General features: G+C 44.9%; 2 protein-coding genes across 3 annotated transcripts; one reads left to right on the top strand and one right to left on the bottom strand.

Moving 5' to 3' along the window:
- haus4 (HAUS augmin-like complex, subunit 4) lies at positions 1-4300 on the bottom strand. The gene is made up of 9 exons (XM_070854904.1): positions 4205-4300; positions 3806-3945; positions 3444-3575; positions 3008-3148; positions 2713-2809; positions 2438-2583; positions 2108-2238; positions 1882-1950; positions 1-411 (listed from the first exon to the last, which is right to left on the bottom strand). The coding sequence occupies exons 1-9, from the start codon at positions 4281-4283 to the stop codon at positions 225-227; spliced, it is 1122 nt and encodes a 373-aa protein (XP_070711005.1). The 5' UTR covers positions 4284-4300; the 3' UTR covers positions 1-224.
- Positions 4301-6788: 2488 nt separating this feature from the next.
- fxr2 (FMR1 autosomal homolog 2) lies at positions 6789-22435 on the top strand. Of its 2 annotated transcripts, XM_070854299.1 has the most exons (18): positions 6789-7477; positions 10454-10506; positions 11500-11593; positions 12512-12583; positions 13446-13499; positions 14046-14194; positions 14510-14603; positions 14988-15104; positions 15278-15448; positions 15569-15647; positions 15812-15969; positions 16450-16536; positions 18728-18947; positions 19057-19236; positions 19728-19922; positions 20082-20189; positions 20431-20519; positions 20619-22435. In XM_070854299.1, the coding sequence occupies exons 1-18, from the start codon at positions 7427-7429 to the stop codon at positions 20727-20729; spliced, it is 2082 nt and encodes a 693-aa protein (XP_070710400.1). In that variant the 5' UTR covers positions 6789-7426; the 3' UTR covers positions 20730-22435. The 2 variants fall into 2 exon arrangements, with proteins under 2 accessions (XP_070710400.1, XP_070710401.1); XM_070854300.1 differs by lacking the exon at positions 13446-13499.
- The last annotated feature ends 1866 nt before the right edge of the window (positions 22436-24301 follow it).

Here is a 24301-nt window from a genome sequence, read left to right as displayed (position 1 = left end):
TATTTTAAGAAAATGAATTTATTGAAGTTGATTAAACATTCTTAAGTTAGGAGCTCTAATGGGAGACTTCATTGAGCCCACTCACTACTGTACATGGTTCCTGTCGGCCAAACGTCCACACAGTTTCTGTGTCAAGCGTCCAAAAGTCAGTATGTCGTTGTGAGCAAGGACACGCTACGAAAAAGGGGAACGGCTGGCTGTGGTCCCAGCATCGGATTTGATCTTCACTTGTCATTGTACTGGGTGAACTCCTTCAGAGCCCAGTTTTTCATTTCTATCTCCTGCTGTAATCTGCAGTACTCCTCAGCCAGGGCCTCAAACTCTTTGCCCAAGATCTCGAAGGAGGCCAGTTTTAACTCGACCGACTGTTTCTCCGCCTGACCGGCCTTCAGCTCAGACTCCAGCTTCTCTCTGAAATGAAGACACAGTGACAAAAGGTTGTTATTAGTACACTTGTGGAAAACAGTATGCACTCCCTAAACTACTGTCTCTGTGTCTTTCAGACAGTGGAGCAGAGCGGAGTGAAGGATGTAGGAATTACATCACAGCTACAGTGGGGCAAAAAAGTATTTAGTCAGTCACCAATTGTGCAAGTTCTCCCACTTAAAAAGATGAGAGAGGCCTGTCATTTTCATCATATGTACACCTCAACTATGAGAGACAAAATGGGGGGAAAGAATCCAGGAAATCACATTGTAGGATTTTTAATGAATTTATTTGCAAATTATGGTGGAAAATAAGTATTTGGTCAATAACAAAAGTTCATCTCAATACTTTGTTATATACCCTTTGTTGGCAATGACAGAGGTCAAACGTTTTCTGTAAGTCTTCACAAGGTTTTCACACACTGTTGCTGGTATTTTGGCCCATTCCTCCATGCAGATCTCCTCTAGAGCAGTGATGTTTTGGGGCTGTCGCTGGGCAACACGGACTTTCAACTCCCTCCAAAGATTTTCTATGGGGTTGAGATCTGGAGACTGGCTAGGCCACTCCAGGACCTTGAAATGCTTCTTACGAAGCCACTCCTTCGTTGCCCGGGCGGTGTGTTTGAGATCATTGTCATGCTGAAAGACCCAGCCACATTTCATCTTCAGTGCCCTTGCTGATGGAAGGAGGTTTTCACTCAAAATCTCGTAATACATGGCCCTGGCGGCGTAGTGTGTTACTGATGGTAGCCTTTGTTACTTTGGTCCCAGCTCTCTGCAGGTCATTCACTAGGTCCCCCCGTGTGGTTCTGGGATTTTTGCTCACCGTTCTTGTGATCATTTTGACCCCACGGGGTGAGATCTTGCGTGGAGCCCCAGATCGAGGGAGATTATCAGTGGTCTTGTATGTCTTCCATTTTCTAATAATTGCTCCCACAGTTGATTTCTTCACACCAAGCTGCTTACCTATTGCAGATTCAGTCTTCCCAGCCTGGTGCAGGTCTACAATTTTGTTTCTGGTGTCCTTTGACAGCTCTTTGGTCTTGGCCATAGTGGAGTTTGGAGTGTGACTGTTTGAGGTTGTGGACAGGTGTCTTTTATACTGATAACGAGTTCAAACAGGTGCCATTAATAAAGGTAATGAGTGGAGGACAGAGGAGCCTCTTAAAGAAGAAGTTACAGGTCTGTGAGAGCCAGAAATCTTGCTTGTTTGTAGGTGACCAAATACTTATTTTACCGAGGAATTTACCAATTAATTCATTAAAAATCCTACAATGTGATTTCCTGGATTCCTTCCCCCCATTCTGTCTCTCATAGTTGAAGTGTACCTATGATGGAAATTACAGGCCTCTCTCATCTTTTTAAGTGGGAGAACTTGCACAATTGGTGGCTGACTAAATACTTTTTTGCCCCACTGTATAAGGAATTAGCCAGAGACGGACAAAACACCCCTTGCCTTATTTTTCTGTGAGCAGATATTGAGTCCACTGTGTACGTGTCCAGCTGGATTTCCACCATCTCAGTCCTTTGAGAAAAAGAAGAGAAAAGTATATGTAAAAAAAACTAAAATACACATTCTACTAACAATCTAATAATTTGAGTTTATTCTCCCAGTAAGTCTTTCTGGAAGAGAAAATTGACAACATCAAAATAAGCAGGCATTGGCACTGAAAACTCCTTACTTGATCTTCTGCAAGACTAATTCACATTTTCCCTCAAAGTAGTCCAACTTCTTCCTGTCCAAATCCGTCTGGATCCTCAGCCTGTGGTCCAAAATGAGAGACTGGAGGAGCTGAATGCACTTAATAAGCTCCTGCACACAAGTCAAGAAGAGGAAACACACTGAAAGCAAAATATTTTTGGTACAAACTAAACTGAACACACATTTAACTTGTACATGAAAGAACACAATTTCCTCACAAAAAGCGCACAGCTCAGAATTAACCAGCCAAAAATGGAGGGGCTGTATTAGGTTGTTATAGTTAACTAAATGTGATTGAGGTTTGACGTACGGAGAGGTAGAGTTGTGTCTGCCTTTGCAGCAGAACTGTACTGTCCCGACAGGTCTCCTTCAGACCCTCGGCACTTTTCTTCTCTTTGTCCAGCTGGGCTGACAGATGAGACACCTTGCTGCTCTTCAGGCCCTCGCTCTCATTCTCTAGAAGAGATTACAAAAAAACACATCCTGGTCATCGTGTCGGTGCAGAGCAATGAGGTGATATAAAAGGTAGTGAAAGTGAGAATTTTTACTGATAGTGATAGATAGGTCAGCGTCTGCAAACCGTACCCCATTCAGGTTTATAGTAGGAGAGGAGGCTCAAACACTTTTTCTTCAGATGTTTCTCCAGCTCTCTGGGAAGAGCCTGTTTCATTCTTTGAACATCCTGGTAAAAGCAAAAAATACAGCGGAGCTGTTAAATAAAAAAATGCGCCTGGTTGGTTCTACAGTACTCTTTGCTGCTAGATCACCCATCCATCCATCATTGAATTCACACGATGCAAACTCACAAATAACATCTGAGCACCAAGGTAAATCATTTTCCTTTTGGTCTGTGGTTGAATGTTCTGTATTTATGACTCACCTTCTCCGATGGCATGAGCTCCATCACCTGCTGGGAGTTCAGGCCCAGAATAGAGGGCTGGTCCTGGCTGGTAGTGCTACTGGGATCAAGCTGTCTGACACACTGAGATACCAGCAGGCACTTCTCCAGCGTCTCATAGAACTACACACAGGCAACCAAAAAAAGATATATCAAAGTTATCATCAGATAAGTGTAATTCCACCGGATGAAAACACCTCTGATGTCTGTCTCTGCGACCACTGTGAGTGAGGTAACCACAAACATGCAGTGGATTACAAATGTAATGTCACATAGCAGATTTCTGGACATTTCAATGTGCAAAGTAAGACGCCTAGTGCAGCTTTCTTGGCCACTGACAGCACTGAGCATTTGTGGACAATATGTTCATAACAACTGCAACGTAATGTAATGCAATGACAGAATGATCCAAATGTACCATGTTCTGGTCAGGGGGTACAACGTAATGGTGTTTCCTGATACAGTGCTCCTGGATCATCTCCTGTAGCCCGTTGTGGAGGGTCTCGGAGCGCAGCCAGTGGCGTCTCTGGCTCTGCAGCTTCTGCTCAGCCTGGGGGGGAAAAAACACTTTTAAATGTGCACAGGTTTACTAAAACTAACAAACTGATACCTGCGGAGGAGAAAGGTCCCACCTCTGTGACTGCAATTCTTACTGGTTACCAGTAGAGGTCCACATGTCTATTACTCACTTAGACTACTTATTGTGTAGTTATTAAGAATGTAGAACTTCTCTTCACACAGTGTTGTCTGTCTATATGTTAGCACAGAGCCTGCTGGTACCTTCTCCAGCTCTGCTTTCAGCGGGGCTGTGAGTCCAGTTTGATCCACATGCTGTGCCAGGGTGGCTAGGAGCTTGCAGAACTGAGGGTTTTGGGTCAGATCCTCCTCTGTAATGTCGCACAGGGGGAAGGAGGCGAGGACTGGGTGGGAGGACAGTAAATACAGTCAACTTGTGGTCAATGGCCAAACCTAATTCACAAATTCTCCAACTTTAACTAGACGCTATCGTAGCTTCTTTCTCTCCTTCAGCCTATGCATCCTTCTTTCACATTTTACTATAAAAATATACATTCTCACTCTAATTCTGAAACGAATTAGGTTTCAAAACACGATGTCAGTGTTTTATCAGTGGCGGTCTAAGCAGCTAGTTAGCGTAAGTTAGCAAACTTGTTTTCTTACCCTGTTGATGCAAACTGTCACCCTTCCCCAGTAGTGATACATGGGTCATGTTAGCGTTAGACTCCTGTTCGGAGGACATTTTCAGCTGAATTGTGTTCCTTATAGTCTGTTTTTAATTTCTTAAGACTTTTCTCGGTCTCTTCATACATCCATGGCTAACGCGAATACGACATTAATAGGAAACGCATACTTCCTGAATCAAGTTGCGCGCGTCTGTAGGAAGCGTTCCTATTGGCTGATTGAGTCACATGATCACTACTCTCAGTTCGCCCCGCCTGCCAGAACTCCACTCGCGGGAGCGCGCACAGCTATAATCAAAGTGATCGGGCATTTGAATGGTTTCTAAGAAAAATCACAGCTTCACAACAATCTTCGTTGGCATTATTGATAATAAATCATATGTGGTTTAAATTGTATCAGATCAAATAAAGATTATTTGCCCAAATAAGTTTCTCCCCAATTATTATTTTAAAAGTCTTTATAAGTTTTGTGAGGTGACAGAGATGACTGGGTTCTAATGGCTGAACTGGCAAATACAACACAGTGCTCCTGCACATCACACTAGATGGCAAAAGATGTTACAAAATGTAGTTCATCATCAGTTTGCATCATCTGTATAGCTTCATATGTCAGCGATATTATAGCACAAAGACTAACTGAGGGTTGTCCACATGCTGCCTGAATCACAAATAAGGTACCTCTTACTCAGTCACATGGAGTAATAACTGGACAAGGAAAAGTGCCTTTCACAGCAGTTGAGCAGGAAGGTAAGGGTAATTTCCAAGATATGCTGGGTTGTACCTGTGACGTTGTACAAACCTTCAAGACGTCTTCTACAAGAGTCTTCTACAAGAGGTGAGCGCTCCAAGTCCTTCCACTCGATGGACTGTGATGAAAGCTGTGTGCCAGAGAGGGCGTCATCTTTGCTATCCAGGGCATGAGCCATGAAGTGCAGAGTACAACATTTCACCACAGATGGGTTGGAGGAGAGTCTTCTGGAGAAGGGGGAGCCTCCTTCACTATGGCTGTTCCCACATTTTGGCACATTGATATATGTTTACACTGATAGAAAATCGTCTAACCGAGGACACCTCTTTGGTCAGAATGGACACCAGTGTTGGTCTTGCATCTGGAAGAACAGTTGCAGGAAGAAGGGAAGGAATCAGGAAAGAAGAATTCCTGGGCCAGGACCCTGATGGGGTCTTAGGAAAAGAAACACGCTCTCGAATCTCACCCTTCAGTCTTTTATGGTTGCTTGCTGCACGGAGAGGGTGTCTTTCCTCAACATCTCTTTAGATCTGATATTTTCTTGCCTTTGATTCTGACTATCAGCTGGCACCGGCGGAGCCAGTTGTGGGCAGCAAAGTTAACTTGCTTAAAGCTTGTTGAACTTCCAGGCAGAGGTGATATTACAAGCGGATGCCCTGTTAAATAAAGGCTAGTACAGTTATAATATTCCTCTCTTGGTTTTGCTGTGCCAGATATGTTTCACTTTCTTCTGTCTTTGCTGCAGACAATGAATTAAAAGTCAAGTGACGTTATCACAAGTCATGTCTAGAGCTTGACTAGCAGGGGGTTAGTGAGGGAGGGGGATTACTAGGGCTCACAATTAATATGATTATTATAATGACTTCTTATCATCAGTACTTGAGAGTTGATTAGAAGAGATTACACGATATGCTCTGTCGTATGCTGGCTCCCCGGCTGCTGCTTCCAAAGACATTCACCTATCTGCTTTTGCCAATAATATCTATATTATTTTTCATTCTAAATTATTGATTATGCACATTTTTAACAGCCTTGTCAGGACGATGGCCTAGATATAAAACAATTAATTTAGTGGGCCCTGTATCCGTCACGTTCTCTTCTAATGATACTGAATCTAGGGTGCCAAAATTGTGAGTGTTCCTGTACGGTGTGGCTTCACCCCATGACCCCTGGCCTCACATGTGTGCTTCTCACAGCTGTCTCCTCCTGACAGTCCTTGCCCATATCTGGTCTTCTGGGTGCTGCATTCCTGGTGCTTTGTAACCATGCCCTTATCTAACTTTGCCTGCACAGTTTTACACATCTTTACTCATTAATCCACTGCAACAAGGAAAACAGCCAGAAACTGCTTTAAGGGTCTATACAAGATGAACCAATGAGCATAAAAGAAATCCTCAACCCAGTGTGGGGTTTCCCCCTTTTATATGGGTGTTTCTAGCATGTGATGTAACTTTTACCCGACACATACATGTTTAGTAACTTGGCTGTGGTGCTGTTTACACAATGGCTGGTGGTCCTCACTCATCAATGAGTGGGCAAAATTAGATGTGGGAGCCAGTCAATTTGAGTAAAATTATAATTGACACGGAATAAAACCAATGGATTCTGTTAGGATGCGACTCCCTGGATTTTATTGGTCACACTTCTAGACCAGCCCTTATTCACTGAACCAATCAGCGAAAGCTGGAGTTGATTGCCGAGGTGATTGGCCAATCGTAAGCATGGGTTTCCTGATAGGCGGGTCTTTGTCTCGAAGGGGTGGGGTGTTCGAGGTCATTCAGTCCCTCTCCGATTCACTCTATCGGCGTGTGTTTGTGGGGACGGGTAGTTGGAGTAAGGAGTCGCCGGGCGGTAGTGCACCTCAAACGCTTTTTTTGGGAAAGAAACGCTGCTGAAAGTATTGCACCATAGACTGACGAAACGACCCCCGGTGACGACTTCTGGGGAAATATTCAACGCAACGACTGCGCCACACGCACAACCAACAAACGCAACCAGGCTATCAAATGCTAACCAGCTAGCATCCCTGAAAACTGACGGGATCAAGGTGTTGATAGCTAGCCTCCCAGCTAATTATCCATCAGCTAGCATCCTCCTGCCGTAGCATCATTCGCTTGCTTTTCCTCCTCGCGCACGTCGAGACTTCACCATTGCTCGTGGCGGTGCCTTTCAGCTCGCGAGCACCAAATCCCACATTCAAACAGAAACAAACGGCGGAGCTTCCTAACTCGCTGCTGCTGGAGACAGCGTCTGCGTTGCATTAGTTGACACCATCACACCCATCTCCCCAGCCCCTTCTCCTCTGCCCCTCTCCCTCCACCCGAAACACTGGAAATCCACAAGCGGCCGGATAGCGGCGAAGGGCCGGCGAAGCTGGGGGTGGTAACGATACCGGACTCGCAGGGAGTCATTACGGCTACAGACAAGCTCAGCCGTGGGGATCTACCGACGAGTATGGACGGGCTGGCCGTGGAGGTCCGCGGCTCGAATGGGGCCTTCTACAAGGTAACCTGGTTACAGTCGTAGTTTCTAGTTGTCCCAGTTGAAAGTTTTGTTTCAGGAAAAACTGTTAGGTTTCGTTCTTGGGAGCCCAACCCCAGCCAGCCATTACTTGACTAACGCTAGCTTATGTCCAGTCCTGACAAACGGGGATGGTTATTCGCTTCATTAGGGTTGGCCATTGTGGGGTGGGTTGCTAGCTCCAGCTAGCTGTTAAGCTAGGTACACTTGTCATCAACATGTATGGCCTATATATGGTCGTTTTTTTATAGCAAATTTCGACCCGAGTACAGGGTATAGCACAGGGAAGAGATTCATACAGTTTCGATAAGGCATAACCCACTGCTCTGTCTTAAAATGTGGCGTGCTAGCATTTAAAACTGAGGCGAGCTGCTAATCAGACAGCTGTTTTGCAGTTTCTGCGTGCAAATATGATGAGATGCTACATCAAAGCTCACATACTTCATATTTGTTTTGTAGCCCGACCCTCGTTCAAGCTACACCATTGAACCCTGAATCTTCTGTTAATCATTCAGCCGAGACAGAACTAGTGTGTCGGTTTCTGTTTCAATTCTGATTCATTTTCAATAGCGAGCACACTTTCATAGCCAGACACATGACTTCCAGCCTTTGTTGTTGCTGTGTCACAGCTTGTTTTCTAACATTGAGATGGCAATTTAGGAGGCAGAAATTGGATTCTTCACACTCATTTTATTAACACTGTTTATATATCAGTGTTTTATTAGTCAGCCATTCAGACATGAATTGGGTTTATTGTTAAGCAGTTTCTCAACAGAAAAGGAATTTTCCTTGGTATGATTTGTGTCCTGGTGAACATTGGACCTTCTGAAATACTTTGAGATTTCTTAGAATTTTAGTTTATAGTCAGATCTGGTTAATTCCAACCCGAGGAGACATCAGTTAGGAGGCGAATAACCCCACTTATCCTCTCCCTGCTCTCCAACTCCGACTTCTCTTACTTTAATAGCCCTCAGTTTAAACACATTTATTCCTCCATGTGCTCCTCATCTCTTCTCTGTCTTTGGGTGTTCAGTTAGTGAGCCGACCACATGGTTTAGAGACGAGCCTATATTTACTCTCCTCGTGCTGCTTCACCTGTCGTTCTGTTTTACAGGGTGACAGTTTGGCTCTGGCGTGAATGAACGTTTTCCACTCGTCTCTGTTACGTCCGTTATCTCGCAGTTCCCATTTTGTGGATGAGATGGACACTTAACTGTGTTTGTGACATTCTAAATGTCATCTTTCAGTAGCTTTGTTGTCCTTGGTGGAAGAGAGTAAGGCAAAAGGCTTGATTGCTCTTTTCCTGTTTTGATTGACACACGGGGGGGAAGGATATAACTTTCTGAACGCACCTCATTTGCCTTTTTGTCTGTGTGAGCCAGTTTTTTCTTTTTAACTATGAATCATGATCATATTTATGAACCAGTCAGGGGAATACAGCATCTGTCAGGAAAATGGCACTTTGTCCTGTTTATAGACTCTTTCGCAGCAGGAAGCACATACCAGGCAAGGTGGCAAAAGCCTAATTGTGTTCTGTTCATTGGGAGTGATTTTCCACATTAGTTTTTTTATTTTGGATTATCTTGTATCAAAGGTTTTGCACATATTCATCATACGCAGGCCAATAAAAATGAATACATCTGAGCACAGTCGGTTCCCATCTAATCCATTTCCATTATAGAGGAAGGTTGCAAACCTGGCTCCTCCAATCCAAAAGGTCTTGGTCACCACATGGACCTGCGTGTGGCTGCTGGTCTGACGATGAAGCTGTGTCATCACAGAGCTGCCTGTGACCCCCCCACTCTGCCCCCACCGGTCCACCAGCCATGTCATGCTAGAAAGAGGGCTTGCCTGCCCTATGACCTCGTAGTACTTGGTGGAAGAAACACTTAATCTGACATAACGTGCAGCTGTCTCCTAATGTGACCTCTGGAAATCAGAGGATGATTACTTTTTCAGTCAGACCTGTTGTGCTTTCTGGCTGCTTCTCCAGAAGCTAGCCAGCCCTGGCGCCACTGGAACCCTGTAGAGTGAGAGGCAGACGCAAACCGTTCCTGACGATGCGATGTCGCATGTTTTGACCCTTAACCAGCACCGTCTCACAACCGCAGCAGGTGGTTATTGATAATCAGAGTCAGAGTGGACTGCTTAAATGGCGTAATAGGGTGCTAAAATACTACACATGTTGCCCCTGATCCAAGCTGAAACCCTAGCCAGCTCTTGTTGTGCAAAGGCAGCACCTTCCGAGCAGGTGAATCCACACCCTGACTCCAGACGCCCACGCATGCTCACATGTGAACATCCAGCCTGTCTCTTCTGTCCCATATACGGTCGTGTCACACCGAGAGACATGCCACACCTACCACTTTCCACACGACTCGTCATTGCGTTAGGTCGGGGGGTGGTCAAAGTTTAGGGCTGCTGTGACAGATTTGTGGATGGTTGTGATGGACAAGTAACACGTTGAAGTGATCTCTCTCGTAATAGTCTCTTGGCTGACGCATAGTCTGTCCGTATGGGCAAGGATGAGCGAGTGCCTGCCTTCCCCATACATGTGCCCTTCATGTACAAGCCTCTTGTAAAACTATTGTCTTCTAACTTGCACACAAAGCGAGAGCTCGTGAATTTTACTTCTGTTTTTGTGTGTGTCTGTGTGGGGGAGAGAGGGAGAGAGAGGTTTCCAGGCTGTCTGTGCTGTCAGGAGGAGTCAGTGTTCCTCGTCACTTTATCCAGCACAGAATTCGCAGCCAGAGAATTGTGTCAGTGATGTGATGTCTTGGCTTCCAAAAAGCCCTAGATGCTCTTTTTCAGCAACAGTCACAGTATTGGTCTCGCACGGCGTACGAGCCAGCTGTCCTTGTTGTTTACATGCAAAATCAAACTCTCACAGCCCCACCCCTCATCGCACTCTGTCTTGTGCATCCATGGGAATAAAATGCTTTCTGTCTCCTTTTCTTGCAGGGTTTCATCAAAGATGTTCACGAAGACTCACTCACAATTGTTTTTGAAAACAAGTAAGTTGGCTCTTTCTGTCCTATATGTCTGCTTAATGATAAATAGTCTGTTCACTGGGAAATGAAGCCTGAGCTGTCGTAACTACTAGAGAGCCATGGCGACTTCTCCAGGCTAGTGCTTTACCCAGACATTCAAAACTGTCCTCTTCAGCACCTGTGCTTGGCATGCAGCTGTCCATACATGTCTCTAGCAGTTTTTTACCTCCTGCTCTGACCCCTCCTGCCCTTGCCATCCTGATTGCATGCTTTCCTACACTCTTAGCCCCACCTACTGTCCCTTTCCACCACCCCCACCCTCCCGTCCTCCTGCTCCCTCTTTATCTACTTGGCTCCGAGTGTAGAGCAGGGTGCCCCTAAAAATAGTGACCCAAGGTATGCAGGGAGGGAGGGGTGGCTGCGTGGTGGCCTGTGTCGTTTATGGGATGCCCACTCCTTTTACTTTCTCCGAGCACATGGAGGTTTTGGAGTAGCTGGCTGTGTAAGATTGTGATTGAATAAAAGATTCTTTTGGTCTGTAATGATAGTAATAAGGCTCCGAAATGAAAATTCCCTTTAAATCTAAGATTCAGGTTGTCCTTTCTTAGATATCGATGCTAAATGAACACAGAAAAGAGCCAGTTTTGTCCACTGTAATAATGTGAAGTTCCCTCTTTTTGAAACTCATTTACTGAACTCTGTGACGCTCACTCATTTTCAAGTTCTTATATAATATAAAAGTACACCATACAGTGACATAGTCACTCACCGTCCAGACATGGTTCCCCCGAACTTCCTCATTAAACGTAATGAGCCATTTAAATTTTTATTTTCATCATGTCAGTTAATGTGCTGCACAGCAGCGAGTGGGTAATGCATTTATGTTGTTGCAATCCCACTATGACATGAGTGGAAAAGAGCCTGAGCTCCACTGCTTGAACTATATAACCATGTTCGATATTGTTACCTGTAATTGTTGATAAGCTGACAGGTGTCTGTTTTATCGTCGTGCCGTAGTTGGCAGCCAGAGAGACAGTTGCCCTTCAGCGACGTGCGGTTGCCTCCTCCAGCCGACTACCACAAGGAAATTGGCGAAGGAGAGGAGGTGGAGGTAAGGCCTGCTGCCTTTTGTCTGTCTGATTCTGCTCATCCTAGCAGGCCTTTGCGCCTTTGCATTTCACCAGATGAATCATTACTGGCTTGTGTGTAGTTTTGACTGACATTTTCAGGATATCCATATGTAGGGCTGGGTATCATTCAAAAACTGATTCTGATTAGATACCTTGACTTCAATACCGGTTCCCGAAGAATACTTTTTTTCCATACTAATTTTATAAAATCCATTTACAAGTCCACAGTTTTTTGTTTTTTAGCTCCTTGGCAGTTTTACACACTCAGATCAGTTTCATAACATAGAAAATATAAACCTACAATGTGGTTTAACTTAAGTTGTCTGTTCCAGCTCTGCTGTTTTATGTTTCAGGCAGCACCATGGCACTTTTCCACTCAAAGCCGTCCTACAACATAAAAAATAAAACATTTTACCACAACCTGAAGTTTTCTGTCAACACAATATCATAAAAACAGTGCATCTAACATGTGACATTAGGTAGCCAATCACCAACATTGTTAAATCTTGTTACAATGCTGCATGCTTATTGGCACATTGACGCTGTTGAGAGTATCAAAATTTGGTCGTACATGACAAGGCATTTTGCAATACTCTTAGTACTGAAGCAATTTGATTCATTGCCATAAAAGTACTGAAGTTTGGTACCCAGCCCCATACATATGGCCTCTAAAAAAAAATTAAAATCAAACAGTTTTTAATTTACAACATCTGATATCATCCTCACATATTCAGCATTGTCTCCACACAACACTAATAATTAGTTGGACAGTATGCATCCTGTTTCCCTTATTAGAAATCAGGCAGTGCATCAGCCAAGGCCACGTTGATTATTGTCACATCTTCCTTTAGTAGTAGTTTTTGTTTTTTTGTCTCTGACTCAACTGTTAATCACTACAGGTTTACTCCAGGGCCAATGAGCAGGAGCCATGTGGCTGGTGGCTGGCCCGGGTCAGAATGATGAAAGGAGAGGTAAGTGGCTCCAAGGATCATTGTCTCTACCAAATGTTATTATAAAAGTGCTCAAGAAATAGGGAAAAAAAAAACAATCGCTTCTTACAAATATTTTCATTGCATGCATCCAAAAGCAGGAGAGTAATCAGAAAAAACACTGAGCATACACTCTTTATTTTGGAGAAATGTGTTTTGCCTTAATGGTGCTTTCAGTGGTGATTTCCACCTCCGTATGTATCCATTAAGTCAAACATCATAGTCACACAACAGTAAATAACAAAGACACAATGCTGTTGTCCTACAATTTAAAGCACACAGTTGTTGGGTTTTTTTATCTAGTCTACTTTGCCTAATCTTCACAGTGCCCCACATGTGGTGGAGACACAAATACACTGAAGGAAGTGTTAGTTCCCAAGTTTCAGTTCCTGGGGTTTAAATTTCCTCGGGGCTATTTAGTTGATAAAGACTAATGTTGTTGAGAAGAAGATGCCTTGTGTCAGTGATGAGATCCAGCAACTCTAGCTTCCTCTGTATCTCACTATTTAATAATCAGCAAGAGTGGCAGAGCAATTATCTTTCCCTTTGCCTCAGTATTCTGTTGGATTGCTACTAAGTGTTTATTAGGCTCTGGGTACTGCTGCATGTAGAGTGAGTACAGGTCTGCAGTAAGATAACTACTGCTGGGTAATGAGCTCATAGCGTCAGTATGTTCTGATGTGGTCCGACATTGTATCTTCAAATTATATTCCACACTCACCCTGTGCTTTTTCCTCTTCACACTGACTTGTGTGTCACAATGGATTTGCACCACACTCTGTCCCATAGGCACAGTTGGCTTATTCTGTTGTTTTTGTTTTTTTCTTTTTAATTTTCTGATCAGTCCAACCAGGATCGGCTCTTGAGTCACCAGCACGGGCTGCAGGTTGAACAGGGGGTCAGTGGGATATGGAGAGGACTGCTTTGTAGTGCTGTGGTGCCAGCAGAGTTGCTGCTGGTGTAGTGCTGGTGTAGTGCTGTTATTTGGAGCAGTCTGATAACGGCCTGCAGGAATGTCTAGCATTGACTGATGGCTTTAATTCTGTCCTTTGAGCATGGAGTGTGCAGCGTTCATCTCGCTGCCTCACTCGCTCATGGCTCCCCCTTTCCCCTCTTTCCCTCTGTTTTTTTTCCATCTTTCCCTACATCTCACTCTGAAACACCTTCTTTGCTTCACTAACAGGGAAAGAGCTGTAGTGTAGCTTCGTGAAATAAATGAATGGAGCTCTAGTGAAGTATAATTTCTTAATGTGAATGCAAACCTCAATGAATTTTAAATTTGACAGCTCATTCAGAATTTTAAATGGATTGAATACGGCTGTTTTGCTCCGTATATATTGTAGTATGATGGTGTTTTTTCACTTCACATTGCTTATCTGAGCTGTCAACCTCATGTGTTTCTGGCTACATTATTAAAAATCTGTATCTCCCGTGCTGCTTTCAGTTCTATGTGATTGAATACGCGGCATGCGACGCCACATACAACGAGATTGTCACATCAGAGCGCATCAGGCCCCTCAACCCCAACAGTCCTTCCTCTCGAAACTCCTTCCACAAGGTCCCCATCCCTGTGCCAGAAGACCTGAGGGACATGTGAGTGTCTTTACATTGTACACTTTACATCCTGGAGGTGGATTTATTTGATTTAACGTCAGCATTGCACCAAGCTTCACACTAAGCTTCACACCTGGGTACTGGGAATTGCTTAAGAAATTGCTGTAACAAAAGGACTTGATGAATTGAGATTTTCTTCAGTATATGAATGGATGATTTTACATGTCACGTAAAAGCCTTTCTCTGAATGTTCAGTTCTTAAGTTGTCTCAGTGAGCAGTGGTGTTATAATGGCCCGCCGCTGCCAAATGAATAACCAATCTGACTCTCCTGTGGATTGTATTCTTATCGACAGCTGTGCAAATGACAACATTCACAAAGACTTCAGGAAAGCTATCGGAGCCAACTGCATCTTCTACAGTGCCCAAACACACGAACTCATTGTGCTGGTTAGTACTCACAATACACCCTTCAGCTGGGTCCCACCGCATTAACAAGTGAACTGCCTGTATCCACTGATGAGGAAATGGTACAAAGCAGCCGTAATGATGCTCACACAAAAAAGGTTTAAATGAACTGCACGTCAAAGACTTTCTGGGTATTCCACAGCAATCATCAGGTGTAGATTTGACTCCAGCTCATACCACATATCTAGCTTCTCCTGCCCATCTGTCAGGAGTTATTTTTTAGATAAAACATATTCTGAAGCCACATTTTTTTGATAGCTTAATTAGTGCTTATTAAAGATGCCAAACATTTGCTTATTTTCACAAACACTGACAAAGCATTTGAGCAATTGATAAATTGTAACTTAATCCCTTCTCTATCTTCAGTCTACAAATGAAACCACAGTAAAGCGTGCAACTCTTCTGAGCGACATGCATTTCCGCAGCATCCGTACCAAGCTCATGCTAATGTCCCGCAATGAAGAAGCCACCAAACATCTGGAGGTAAACACACTCTCTTGACATTACACATGCGCACACCCCATCAAAGACACTTAATTTTCCCTGTCTGCGTGGACGTGCGTCATCGACAAATAAGAAGCCGCAGCCAACCATTTCGGCTTAGTTTGCACATTTGCACACAAACCTAACACACACCTACGTGTTTTCCCTCCCAGACAAGTAAGCAGTTAGCATCAGCATACCAAGAGGAGGTGAAGGTCAGGGAGGACCTGATGGGCCTCGCCATCGGCTCCCACGGTGCCAACATCCAGCAGGCAAGGAAGGTGCCTGGTGTCACAGCTATCGAACTGGAGGAGGAAAGCTGCACATTCAGGATCTACGGAGAGGTACGCCGCTTAATGAGCCTGTGCACCGCTCTATGTCCTGGGTATGTCAGTCCGTGTCCCAACGTATGGAGAGATATATACTGGGGTGTAATTTGCTGTAATGTCTGTGTTTTGTTATAGACCCCAGAGGCAGTAAAGCAGGCTAGAGAGTATCTTGAGTTCAAAGAAGACTACTTTCAGGTACCCAGGAACCTTGTCGGTGAGTGAGCGACATAACTGTCCTGAGGGAGCTCTTTTTGTTGGTGACAACATCCTGCTTCCTCCCCATAGCATATTCCTTATGACTACACATGCATACTCTCTTATTATCACAACATACTTTTAACCTTGTCCCCCCCCCCCCCTTCTTTCTCTCGTGTGCAGGCAAAGTCATCGGCAAGAGCGGCAAAGTCATCCAGGAGATTGTGGACAAGTCGGGCGTGGTGCGCGTCAGGATTGAAGGAGACAACGACAAAAAGCTTCCCCGGGAGGAGGTAGGCAGGCAGGGGGCAGGCAGGGACGACACTGCCAGCAGCAAAGAGGTGAATGGACCTATAACCCTCCGGCATCCCCCACCCCCCCTTACCCCCACCTCCCGCACCCCTCTGCTCTCCAAAAAGCAAAGCTACTATATTGTAGGAGAGTGTACTTCCCATTTGCTCTCTCCTTTGACAGTTCTGTTCTGCTGCTTTGTCTCTGTTGTCATGAGCACTTAAGTTTTCATTGCTTCCAGTACACACAGCCCACTGCTCAGTATATGTTGGCATGTGTGGGCACTAAGCTGTCTGCTATCCCTGATGGGTTTCTGCTGTGTGTGTGTGTATGTGTGTGTTTTGACATGGTTTTAAGCTTGCCAATCCAACCAAAAATGGTCTGCAATTCACCACATGTGAATGTTACTTTTGAGTAAGGTCCGAGTAAGTAAGTGATGACTCAATGGAGCTCAGGCTTAAAAGTGACGATTATAGTTTCCTTAATAAAGACACTCAACTCTTCATCTCACCCTCTTTGTGTTTTGTCAGGGCATGGTTCCATTCGTGTTTGTAGGAACTAAAGAGAACATCAGCAATGCTCAGGCCCTGCTGGAGTACCATGTGTCCTATCTTCAGGTTAGTCGATCCTCCATGTTCACCAGTAGATGGCACTAGCCTTTACTCTGTTCTGGTCGTGTAAAAAAAAAAAAAAAAAATTCAGATAAAATGTATCTGCATGTTTGGCATTTCTGTATTCTCTACATTGCAGCTGTTTTCAGTTTTGCTTTTGAATCCATGTTTTTCTGTTCAGAATATCTGGACATTATCTTAAAAGCACATGTCCTTTATGTGGGGTTGGGGCAGGGTGCCGCTGGGAAATGTGGGCGTATGTGCAGGATCATTTCATATTGGTCACCTGTCTCCCTCCTGCCCAGCACCACATGAGGAAAGCTGCTGAGAGCACCTCATTTTGCCCTTACCTCATGTGCTTTTATAAATAGCTCCTCTCTCTGGGATGGGTTGAAGGGTACGCTGGAGTTTAGATTACCAGCTATCTGGACCCTCGGCTTCCAAAAATAAAATCAGACCCCCTGCCCTGCCTCACTTCCTTCACACCTCCCTCGAGGTTCAGCTGTCGTTGGTGGAGGCAGCTGTCACACTGCGAAGTGAAACCCCCTCCTCCGAATCACCCACCAGTGAACCACCATAGAAACTGCTGTCATTGCATTGCTGCCGTTAGACGCCAGTGCCCACCCGTCATCTATGAAGAGGGCATGTGTGGCTAAACTGAAATTGTGATACTTCCAAAAGATAGTAGTAGTGTTTTGTCAATGAGCGCGATAAACCTTTACCAAACAATACCTTTAGCGTTATCCTGGTAGTTTGTGAGAGCATTGGTTGTCAGAGGGGTGGAATGGTGGTCCAGGGGATCCCTGGCAAAATGATGTAGTGACAGTGGACCCCGATTTTCCTACTACCTAATAATTATTAGTTTACCTTACCAACAACTACTCTTCCCATTTTGTGCAATACATGAGACAAATCCGAACCAAATGGGCTAATCAGTCTAATTCTGTTTAGCAACTATGAATCAATGTGGCTGAGAACATCTGACCCAGCAAACGCACTGTGAAGCTCTTTCAGCCACTCTTGTGTGATACAAAGTGTGATTACAAAGTGAGGGCACAATTTTGCTTTACACCATAGGATTCCACATCCACTTCAAGGCACATCCAGGAAATTTCAGGTTTTTTTCTACAAATAGGACAACACTGCCTTTTCCTTTGGAGAAGACGGGAGTCTATAAGGATAGCAGTGGAGTAAAGGTTGTGTTGACAGATTCGTATCCTGAGCTTTGATCACTACAAACTAATACCTCAACTCAACCAGCCGGCCAGCTGCCAGAAATTGGCAGGTGTCCGAACACACGTCGGTGTTCTGTCAAAATGGTCATATTGAGGGTTTTTTGCAGGTTGCCCACAGTCTGTCTGGTTGGGAACACTGGACTTTACACATTACTGCCACCCAGTGGTGGAGCGATAGACTTAATGATGAGCTCCTAACCAGCCTGGCTCACAGCAGACGTGCAAGATCGTGGCATGGTCCCAGCTCAGTGCAGCGGCGTTTGTGCGTTTTTTTTTTTTAATACTGCAACGGTCTTTTTACTGATTCAATAATAATTCCAATTCTTATTATAGACATTGATGGTATTGAGTCAGTCCTTTTTTTTTTTTTTTTTACTACACATGTGGCTCATCTGATTTAAGTAGCGCACATGCTTTGTTTGTAGTTAAACCTGATAATCCCTGTTGGTCAGGTGATCTGCATACGATGGTAGCACTTACAACTCTTTTGGCTCAACACATTTTGTCAAACTGGAAGGAGCCCAGGTCACCGTGTCATGTTAGATGGCTGAGGGATCTTATGTTTCACTTAATGCAGGGTAAGATACAATACGATACATGGTGATAGCAAGAAACGAACTAAGTATTGATAATTGTTTATTTTTTTTAAGGTGGTTTATGTTGGAAACTTTTTGTTACATTTTTGAGGCCGTTTGTCTATTTGTGACCAGGATTGTGAAAAAACTGGAAAGGTAGGAAGGAATTTTGGAGCAGATCCTGATCTGACTTGTGAACAAGCAGTTAAAAGCAGATCTGGACTGTTGGACTCGAGTGCCCTTTCGGTTTTTCTATGCATTGTATTTACATTTTTTTTTTTTTTAATTAAAGATACTTTTGTTTGAACATTTCAGTAAACCATGTTCGGACAAACTGGCTTTGAAATGCACACGATCCACAAGTGTGTCCTTGTCCCTGTCCTGTAGGAAGTGGAGCAGCTGCGCCTGGAGCGTCTCCAGATTGACGAGCAGCTCCGTCAGATCGGGGTTGGGTACCGCGCTCCTCCTAGTCGAAGTGGTGGTCCTGGTGTTGAAAGGGAGAAAGGCTACTTGACAGATGACAGCAACAACTCACTCCACACCTCTCGCACCTATGGGGGCCGCGGCAGAGGACGCAGGGCCTCCAACAGCCAATACTCTGGATATGGTGAGAATGAAGCTGAAACATAATTACAGTTGGAGAGAAACGTGGAAAATAGAAGACAAATGTTTATGTTTGTCTCCTTTTTTACAATTTGTATCCCTCCACAATCCAGGCACAAACTCTGAACTATCCAACGCTTCTGAGTCAGAGGATGTTCTCGATCGAGACCAGCGGCCCCGCGGCATAGGTGGTGACGAGAGAGGCTCCCGACGGGGCGGCAGGGGCAGAGGCTCTAACTCAGGACGAGGCCGTGGGGGGCCGGGATCCAAGCCCTCTAACTCCATCAGCTCAGGTACTTAGAGCCCGTTCATGTCACTGACAGCCAAGGGTGCATGTTGACTTTGAGAATACTCAAAGTGGACATGCAACATTTCACCTTTCAGCTTTTGAGAGCTATTCCAAGCCATCGTTGCAGTACGGTCATCTCACGGTATGCAGAGTACGGCTTAAGAATCTTTTCTACAGAACCTAGTATACAGAGCAGAGGATGGTGCTGCCATGAAGGTGTCATAGTCTTTCCAAGGTGCCCTTTGTGTTTGAGGTGCGGACCTCTTATGTGATGGAGCACGGTTAGCTTACCTGAGAGAGAGAGAGAGAAGGAGAAATGTGCTGAAGAACATGCCCTCAGGTCAGCCTTAAGTCACCACACTGTAGAATTGCCTTTATGGTTAAAGTCAGCTGTAGAAGGATATGCACTGTACGGCAGTCTTTGTGTCAAAACTAGAGGTTAGGTTAGTTAAATTAGGCATGTGTTTAAATACTTATTATCTGTGACATATCCAGTGCTGAGGGACCCCGACAGTAACCCATACTCCCTACTGGAGGGTGAGGGAGAGCTAGCCGACGCAGACATCAGTGAGGGCATGGGAGGAGACCGCCGCAGACGCTCCAGACGCCGGCGCAACGACCAGGAGCCCAGCGTGATGGACGCCGCTGCAGAGTCGGACGGCCAGGCTGGCCCCAGTGAGAACGGACTGGGTGAGAACTTCAGTGCTGTATTCTTATCTAGTAGGGATCCAGCAGCACATCGTAAATCTATGAAATCTATACCAAAATGCTTTTCAATGAAAGTAGAAGTTGAATAGAAAACTGTCACATGATCAAAGATGGTAACCCACGTTTTCTCATTGGACTTAGATGAAGAAGCCCGGCCTCAGCGCCGCAACAGAAGTCGCCGCCGTCGTAACCGTGGCAACCGCCCAGAGGGAGGTTCAACCAGCCGTGACAGACAGCCAGGTGAAAGTGGTGAGTCACCCTGTTTTATTGGCTAACTTTTGTATCAACAAATGCTTTGAACATTTGGTTTTAAACTGCTGTCCTGTGGCCAGCTTGATTGTCCCTGGTATTTATCTGTTGTTTTGTGTTGCTACAGGGCTGCCCATAGCTTTCCTTGAAGCAACACCATGGCATTTTGAAACTGTATCTACACTGTATGTGCAATGTAGCCCCAGCTTTTGTTTCAGCTAACAGATTTCAATGTTTCCAGTGAGTGTTGCTGACTACATATCCCGTGCTGACTCCCAGAGCAGACAGAACCTGCCTCAGAAGGAAAACCATGCTGGCCCCGAGCCCAAGGTACAGACAGAAACACACATCGACCTCAGCCTCAGGTTTATTGACATAAATCATATATTTGGAACATTCTCACCTTTTCTCCACCTTCTGTGCCCACAGGAGAACGGGACCAGCACCCAGATGCCTGAGCGAACGCCCTCTAAGCGTTCCCCCAGCAAAGGCATGACCTCGCCCAGCGAGACCCTGGCCTTGGTCAATGGGGTTTCGTAAAGAGACGGCCTTGCCCCCTCGCGAACCCAAGTCTAGAGCAAGACTCCATGGCAAACTCTGTCCCTGCTTGCATTAACTTAAACCTTAAACAGATGAGTGAAAAGTACCTGACAAAATACCTGAATTCATACTATGAGAGTGAAAAAGTACAAAAAAACGACAAACGCATCTACTTAAAAACACACGTTAACGGTGTATGCTATCCTATCTATCAGTACTTAGTGCTTATTTAAAAAAACAACTAGCTTGCCAAAAAAGAGCTGGTGGATATGACTTGATTTTTAAAAATACTGAAACACGAGAAACAGGACGAGACTTTTTTTTTTGTTTTTGAAACGGTTATCTTTATTTGTGTCTTTTTTTTTTTTTTTTTGTTTTGTTAATTTTGTTCATTGTTTATCACTGGTTTGGACTTGGCGGTCGCTCTCTCAACCAAAACAGACGCTTCTCTTAACAGTGTTAATGTACAGACAAGAGAGATGTAAGCTGTAGGGAGTGGCGTACGAGCAGACAGTCCAATAGCTTATGTGACGCGATGTTCGCACACTGTACCTGGGAGTGGAGACAGACAGACAGACAGACAGACAGATTGGAATATTGATAGACATTGTGCCTTGAATTTGAAAAAAAAAAAAATAATAAAAAAAACTTGAGTTTTTCCATTAAGTTTGTTTTTGTTTCCCGAGAGGAAGACAAGAAGGAGAGGTGTTCTTCCAGTTTTCTTTTGTTTGTTTTTGGTTCCAAGAAGAGAACAGACCTGTGAGGGAGTGATGAGTAAAATGAGTGAAAAGAGGATACAGAAAAGGAGGGAGTGGCTGGCCAACGTGAGGAAAAGGAAGTCTGGTGCCAAACACGAAATTCAAGGCGCTTGTCCTCATTCCAAGTAGAATGGACGGCGTCAGGGTCAGTGCGTGCGTGCGTGCGCGCATGTGTGTGTTTGTGTGTGCACAGTTGAGATATTTGGCAACCACAAATTTAAACGGGGATGGGTGAGGTAACGAAACGCAGCCCTAGGCGGGTCGCATAGTGAGGCATCTCTATTTATCAACAGGCCTGAGGGGTGCCAGGTGATGTCACTTCCTCCTCTCACCTGTTTTAGGCCTTTCGAGGGTCCAGGACGGCACCCATGCAGCCCTGTAAACAGGACAGGCTGAGACCAGACAGACGGCAGACTTGAACTATAGATTTAGACTCAAAGAGAAGTATACCGTGCCTCTTTCTCAGTGTCGGAGGGGGCGGCGGTGCTAGCTTCCAGCCACACTAGTGTCTTGATAAACCACTACAGCGCGCAGCTCCGGAAGCACACGAGGGCGACCACCTTTCCGGGACGGGAGCTGCTAGTGGGGGAGGGCCTGGAGACTGCGGACTGTGGGAATGGGACAGCTTCAAATGACATGAGAGCCACACGACACACAGGCCCACACTTACAGGTACACATGAGGCATACACGGCAGGCGCGAGTCGACACGACGCGGTCGCCCCCGCGCGGCGCGCAGCAGAGGGCCATAACAGAAAAGTGGAAACCAGCCAAGTGTCTGTCTTGTACCTGGCAGTTTGGGTTGGCAAATGGAGTAAGAGAGGGACTGGACACCTCAGTGGCTCTCTGCTCATGTTGTTACTGTTGTCTTGGTTACCGCTCTCAAGTTTTTTTTGTTGCTATTTCCACATCTTAGAAAATATGAAATAAAAAATTGAAGTGAAATCAACCTCTTCTTGGAGATGAACTTTGATTTCTCTTGTCTTGTGAGTTTGCAGTCTATTTTTCTAACTTGCATGGCATTTAGGTAACGAGTAGTAGCTGGTGCCTGTCCTGTGCATGAGGAAAGGGTGTTATTAATCTGACTTACAAAGCCATTGTTTCATTCACTAGAATTGCTGCTAATGTACACATTGAATGTCCAACTAACGTAGAAACTCTACCTTGAAGAGAGAGAGAGAGAGAGAAACTATTTGTGACTTTAAAAACAAGCCCACCCCACCACCCCTGTGCTCATCTGCCCGGATCGTCCCAGTTTCTATCGTAGGACACGAGTCAGGAAGGGACCCGTTCCTTCGCTCACAAGTTTCAGAGTCTCACAGAGTATTACACTGCAAGGGCAGCATTGTGCATGACATGACAAGCAAGCGTTCACATGACCAAAGGTTTTGAGAGACAGATGAACGGGAGTGCGTTTGAATGGAGATGACCCAGATGCTGCTCTTATACATTTCTGCTCACCTGTATGTTGTGTTTTTAAAGAATGAACGAGCACTTGAGTATTTGTACCTTGGTTCAGTCGCATGTGTGTGAGTGGAGGACGAAGCCCTATCTGGTATGTTTGTGTTTTACCTTTATACCTCATTGTGTGAGTACTGTAATTCCTTATGTATCTGTGTCCCTTATGTCCTGTTGAGAGACTGCTGGCTGCTGTGAGAGTGTGTGTGTGTGTGTGTGTGTGTGTCTGTGTGGATGCTGGTTGTACAGTTGACTCCTCACTCTGTCAGATTTTGTCTCTGGTTTTCTCACTCATGTTCTGATGGCAATAAAGGACTTTTCATTGTTTGGTATACCTTCCCTCTGAACAGTGTGTCCTTTTTAACACGCGCCCAAACTCTGACACAGATCTGCCAGGAGAAACATCAGATGAAACTTCTGCAGTTGTCAACACTTAAGCAATTCAAAGTGACACTAATGGATGTTATATGTGTGCGTCACTAGTGTTAAATTTGTCTCCAAACTATTTCAAGCAATGAAGTTGAAGTCATTTTTAGTATTTAGTGCTTTGCCTCATCTACACCACCCTTGAGTAACACTTTTACTTTCACAATTTACTGCTTAAATGTGGTTTTCATCCTCTGGGGTCTAATTCCACTTTTCATATGAATCAAAGGTACTTTACACAGTGGAGGGACTCAGTAGGGTATTTCCAGGATCTTGTTGGTGTTTCACTGTTTCCTGACCCTCACTGACAAAGAGCACGGTGCTTTTTTCCCTCTTTGGTGGATCTAACAACCTACCAATGATGTTAATCATGAGTGCAGTGACTCCCTCGTTCACTCCCTCGTGGACCTTGTGTTTTATTGTTTTCACAAGGTGGAACAACAGTTTTGACTCCCATTAACAGAAGAAATACTGTAAATAAATCTGAGAAGAGGTTAGTTTGACACTGGGATATAATACAAGAAGGGAGACCAGTAGGAGGACAGTTGTCACAAGCTGCTTATCACTGTTTCAAAAAGGCAAAGAGCATGTGGGGTAAGACAGGCAGCATTTGAGGGATTCTAAAAGTGCAACAGTGAGGACAAACTCTGTGCTTTCTGGCCTTTGTATTAAAAGCTGCTTTCGTGGTAAACTCGGAGAAAGACGGCACCCTCGCCACGAGGCACGGTGGCTGCAGCATCACCCTGTGGAGGCAGAGGGTGCGTGGGTGCAGCATATCACTGGGAGGTCTTTGAGGAAAACAAATCTGACACGTGGAGGGTGGAAGATCTTGGTCTAATCCAGGATTTGTGGCAGGAGCCTGGTCCACATGAAGCATGACAAGAGTTTGAAGAGCTGTGAGAGCAAAGAGGAGCAGGATATTTAAAGGGGA

This window comes from Pempheris klunzingeri, chromosome 23 (genome assembly GCF_042242105.1).
Source record: "Pempheris klunzingeri isolate RE-2024b chromosome 23, fPemKlu1.hap1, whole genome shotgun sequence".
NCBI lineage: Eukaryota > Metazoa > Chordata > Actinopteri > Acropomatiformes > Pempheridae > Pempheris > Pempheris klunzingeri.
Note: the sequence above shows the minus strand (reverse complement) of the source record. Positions and strands in the feature narration are given on the sequence as shown.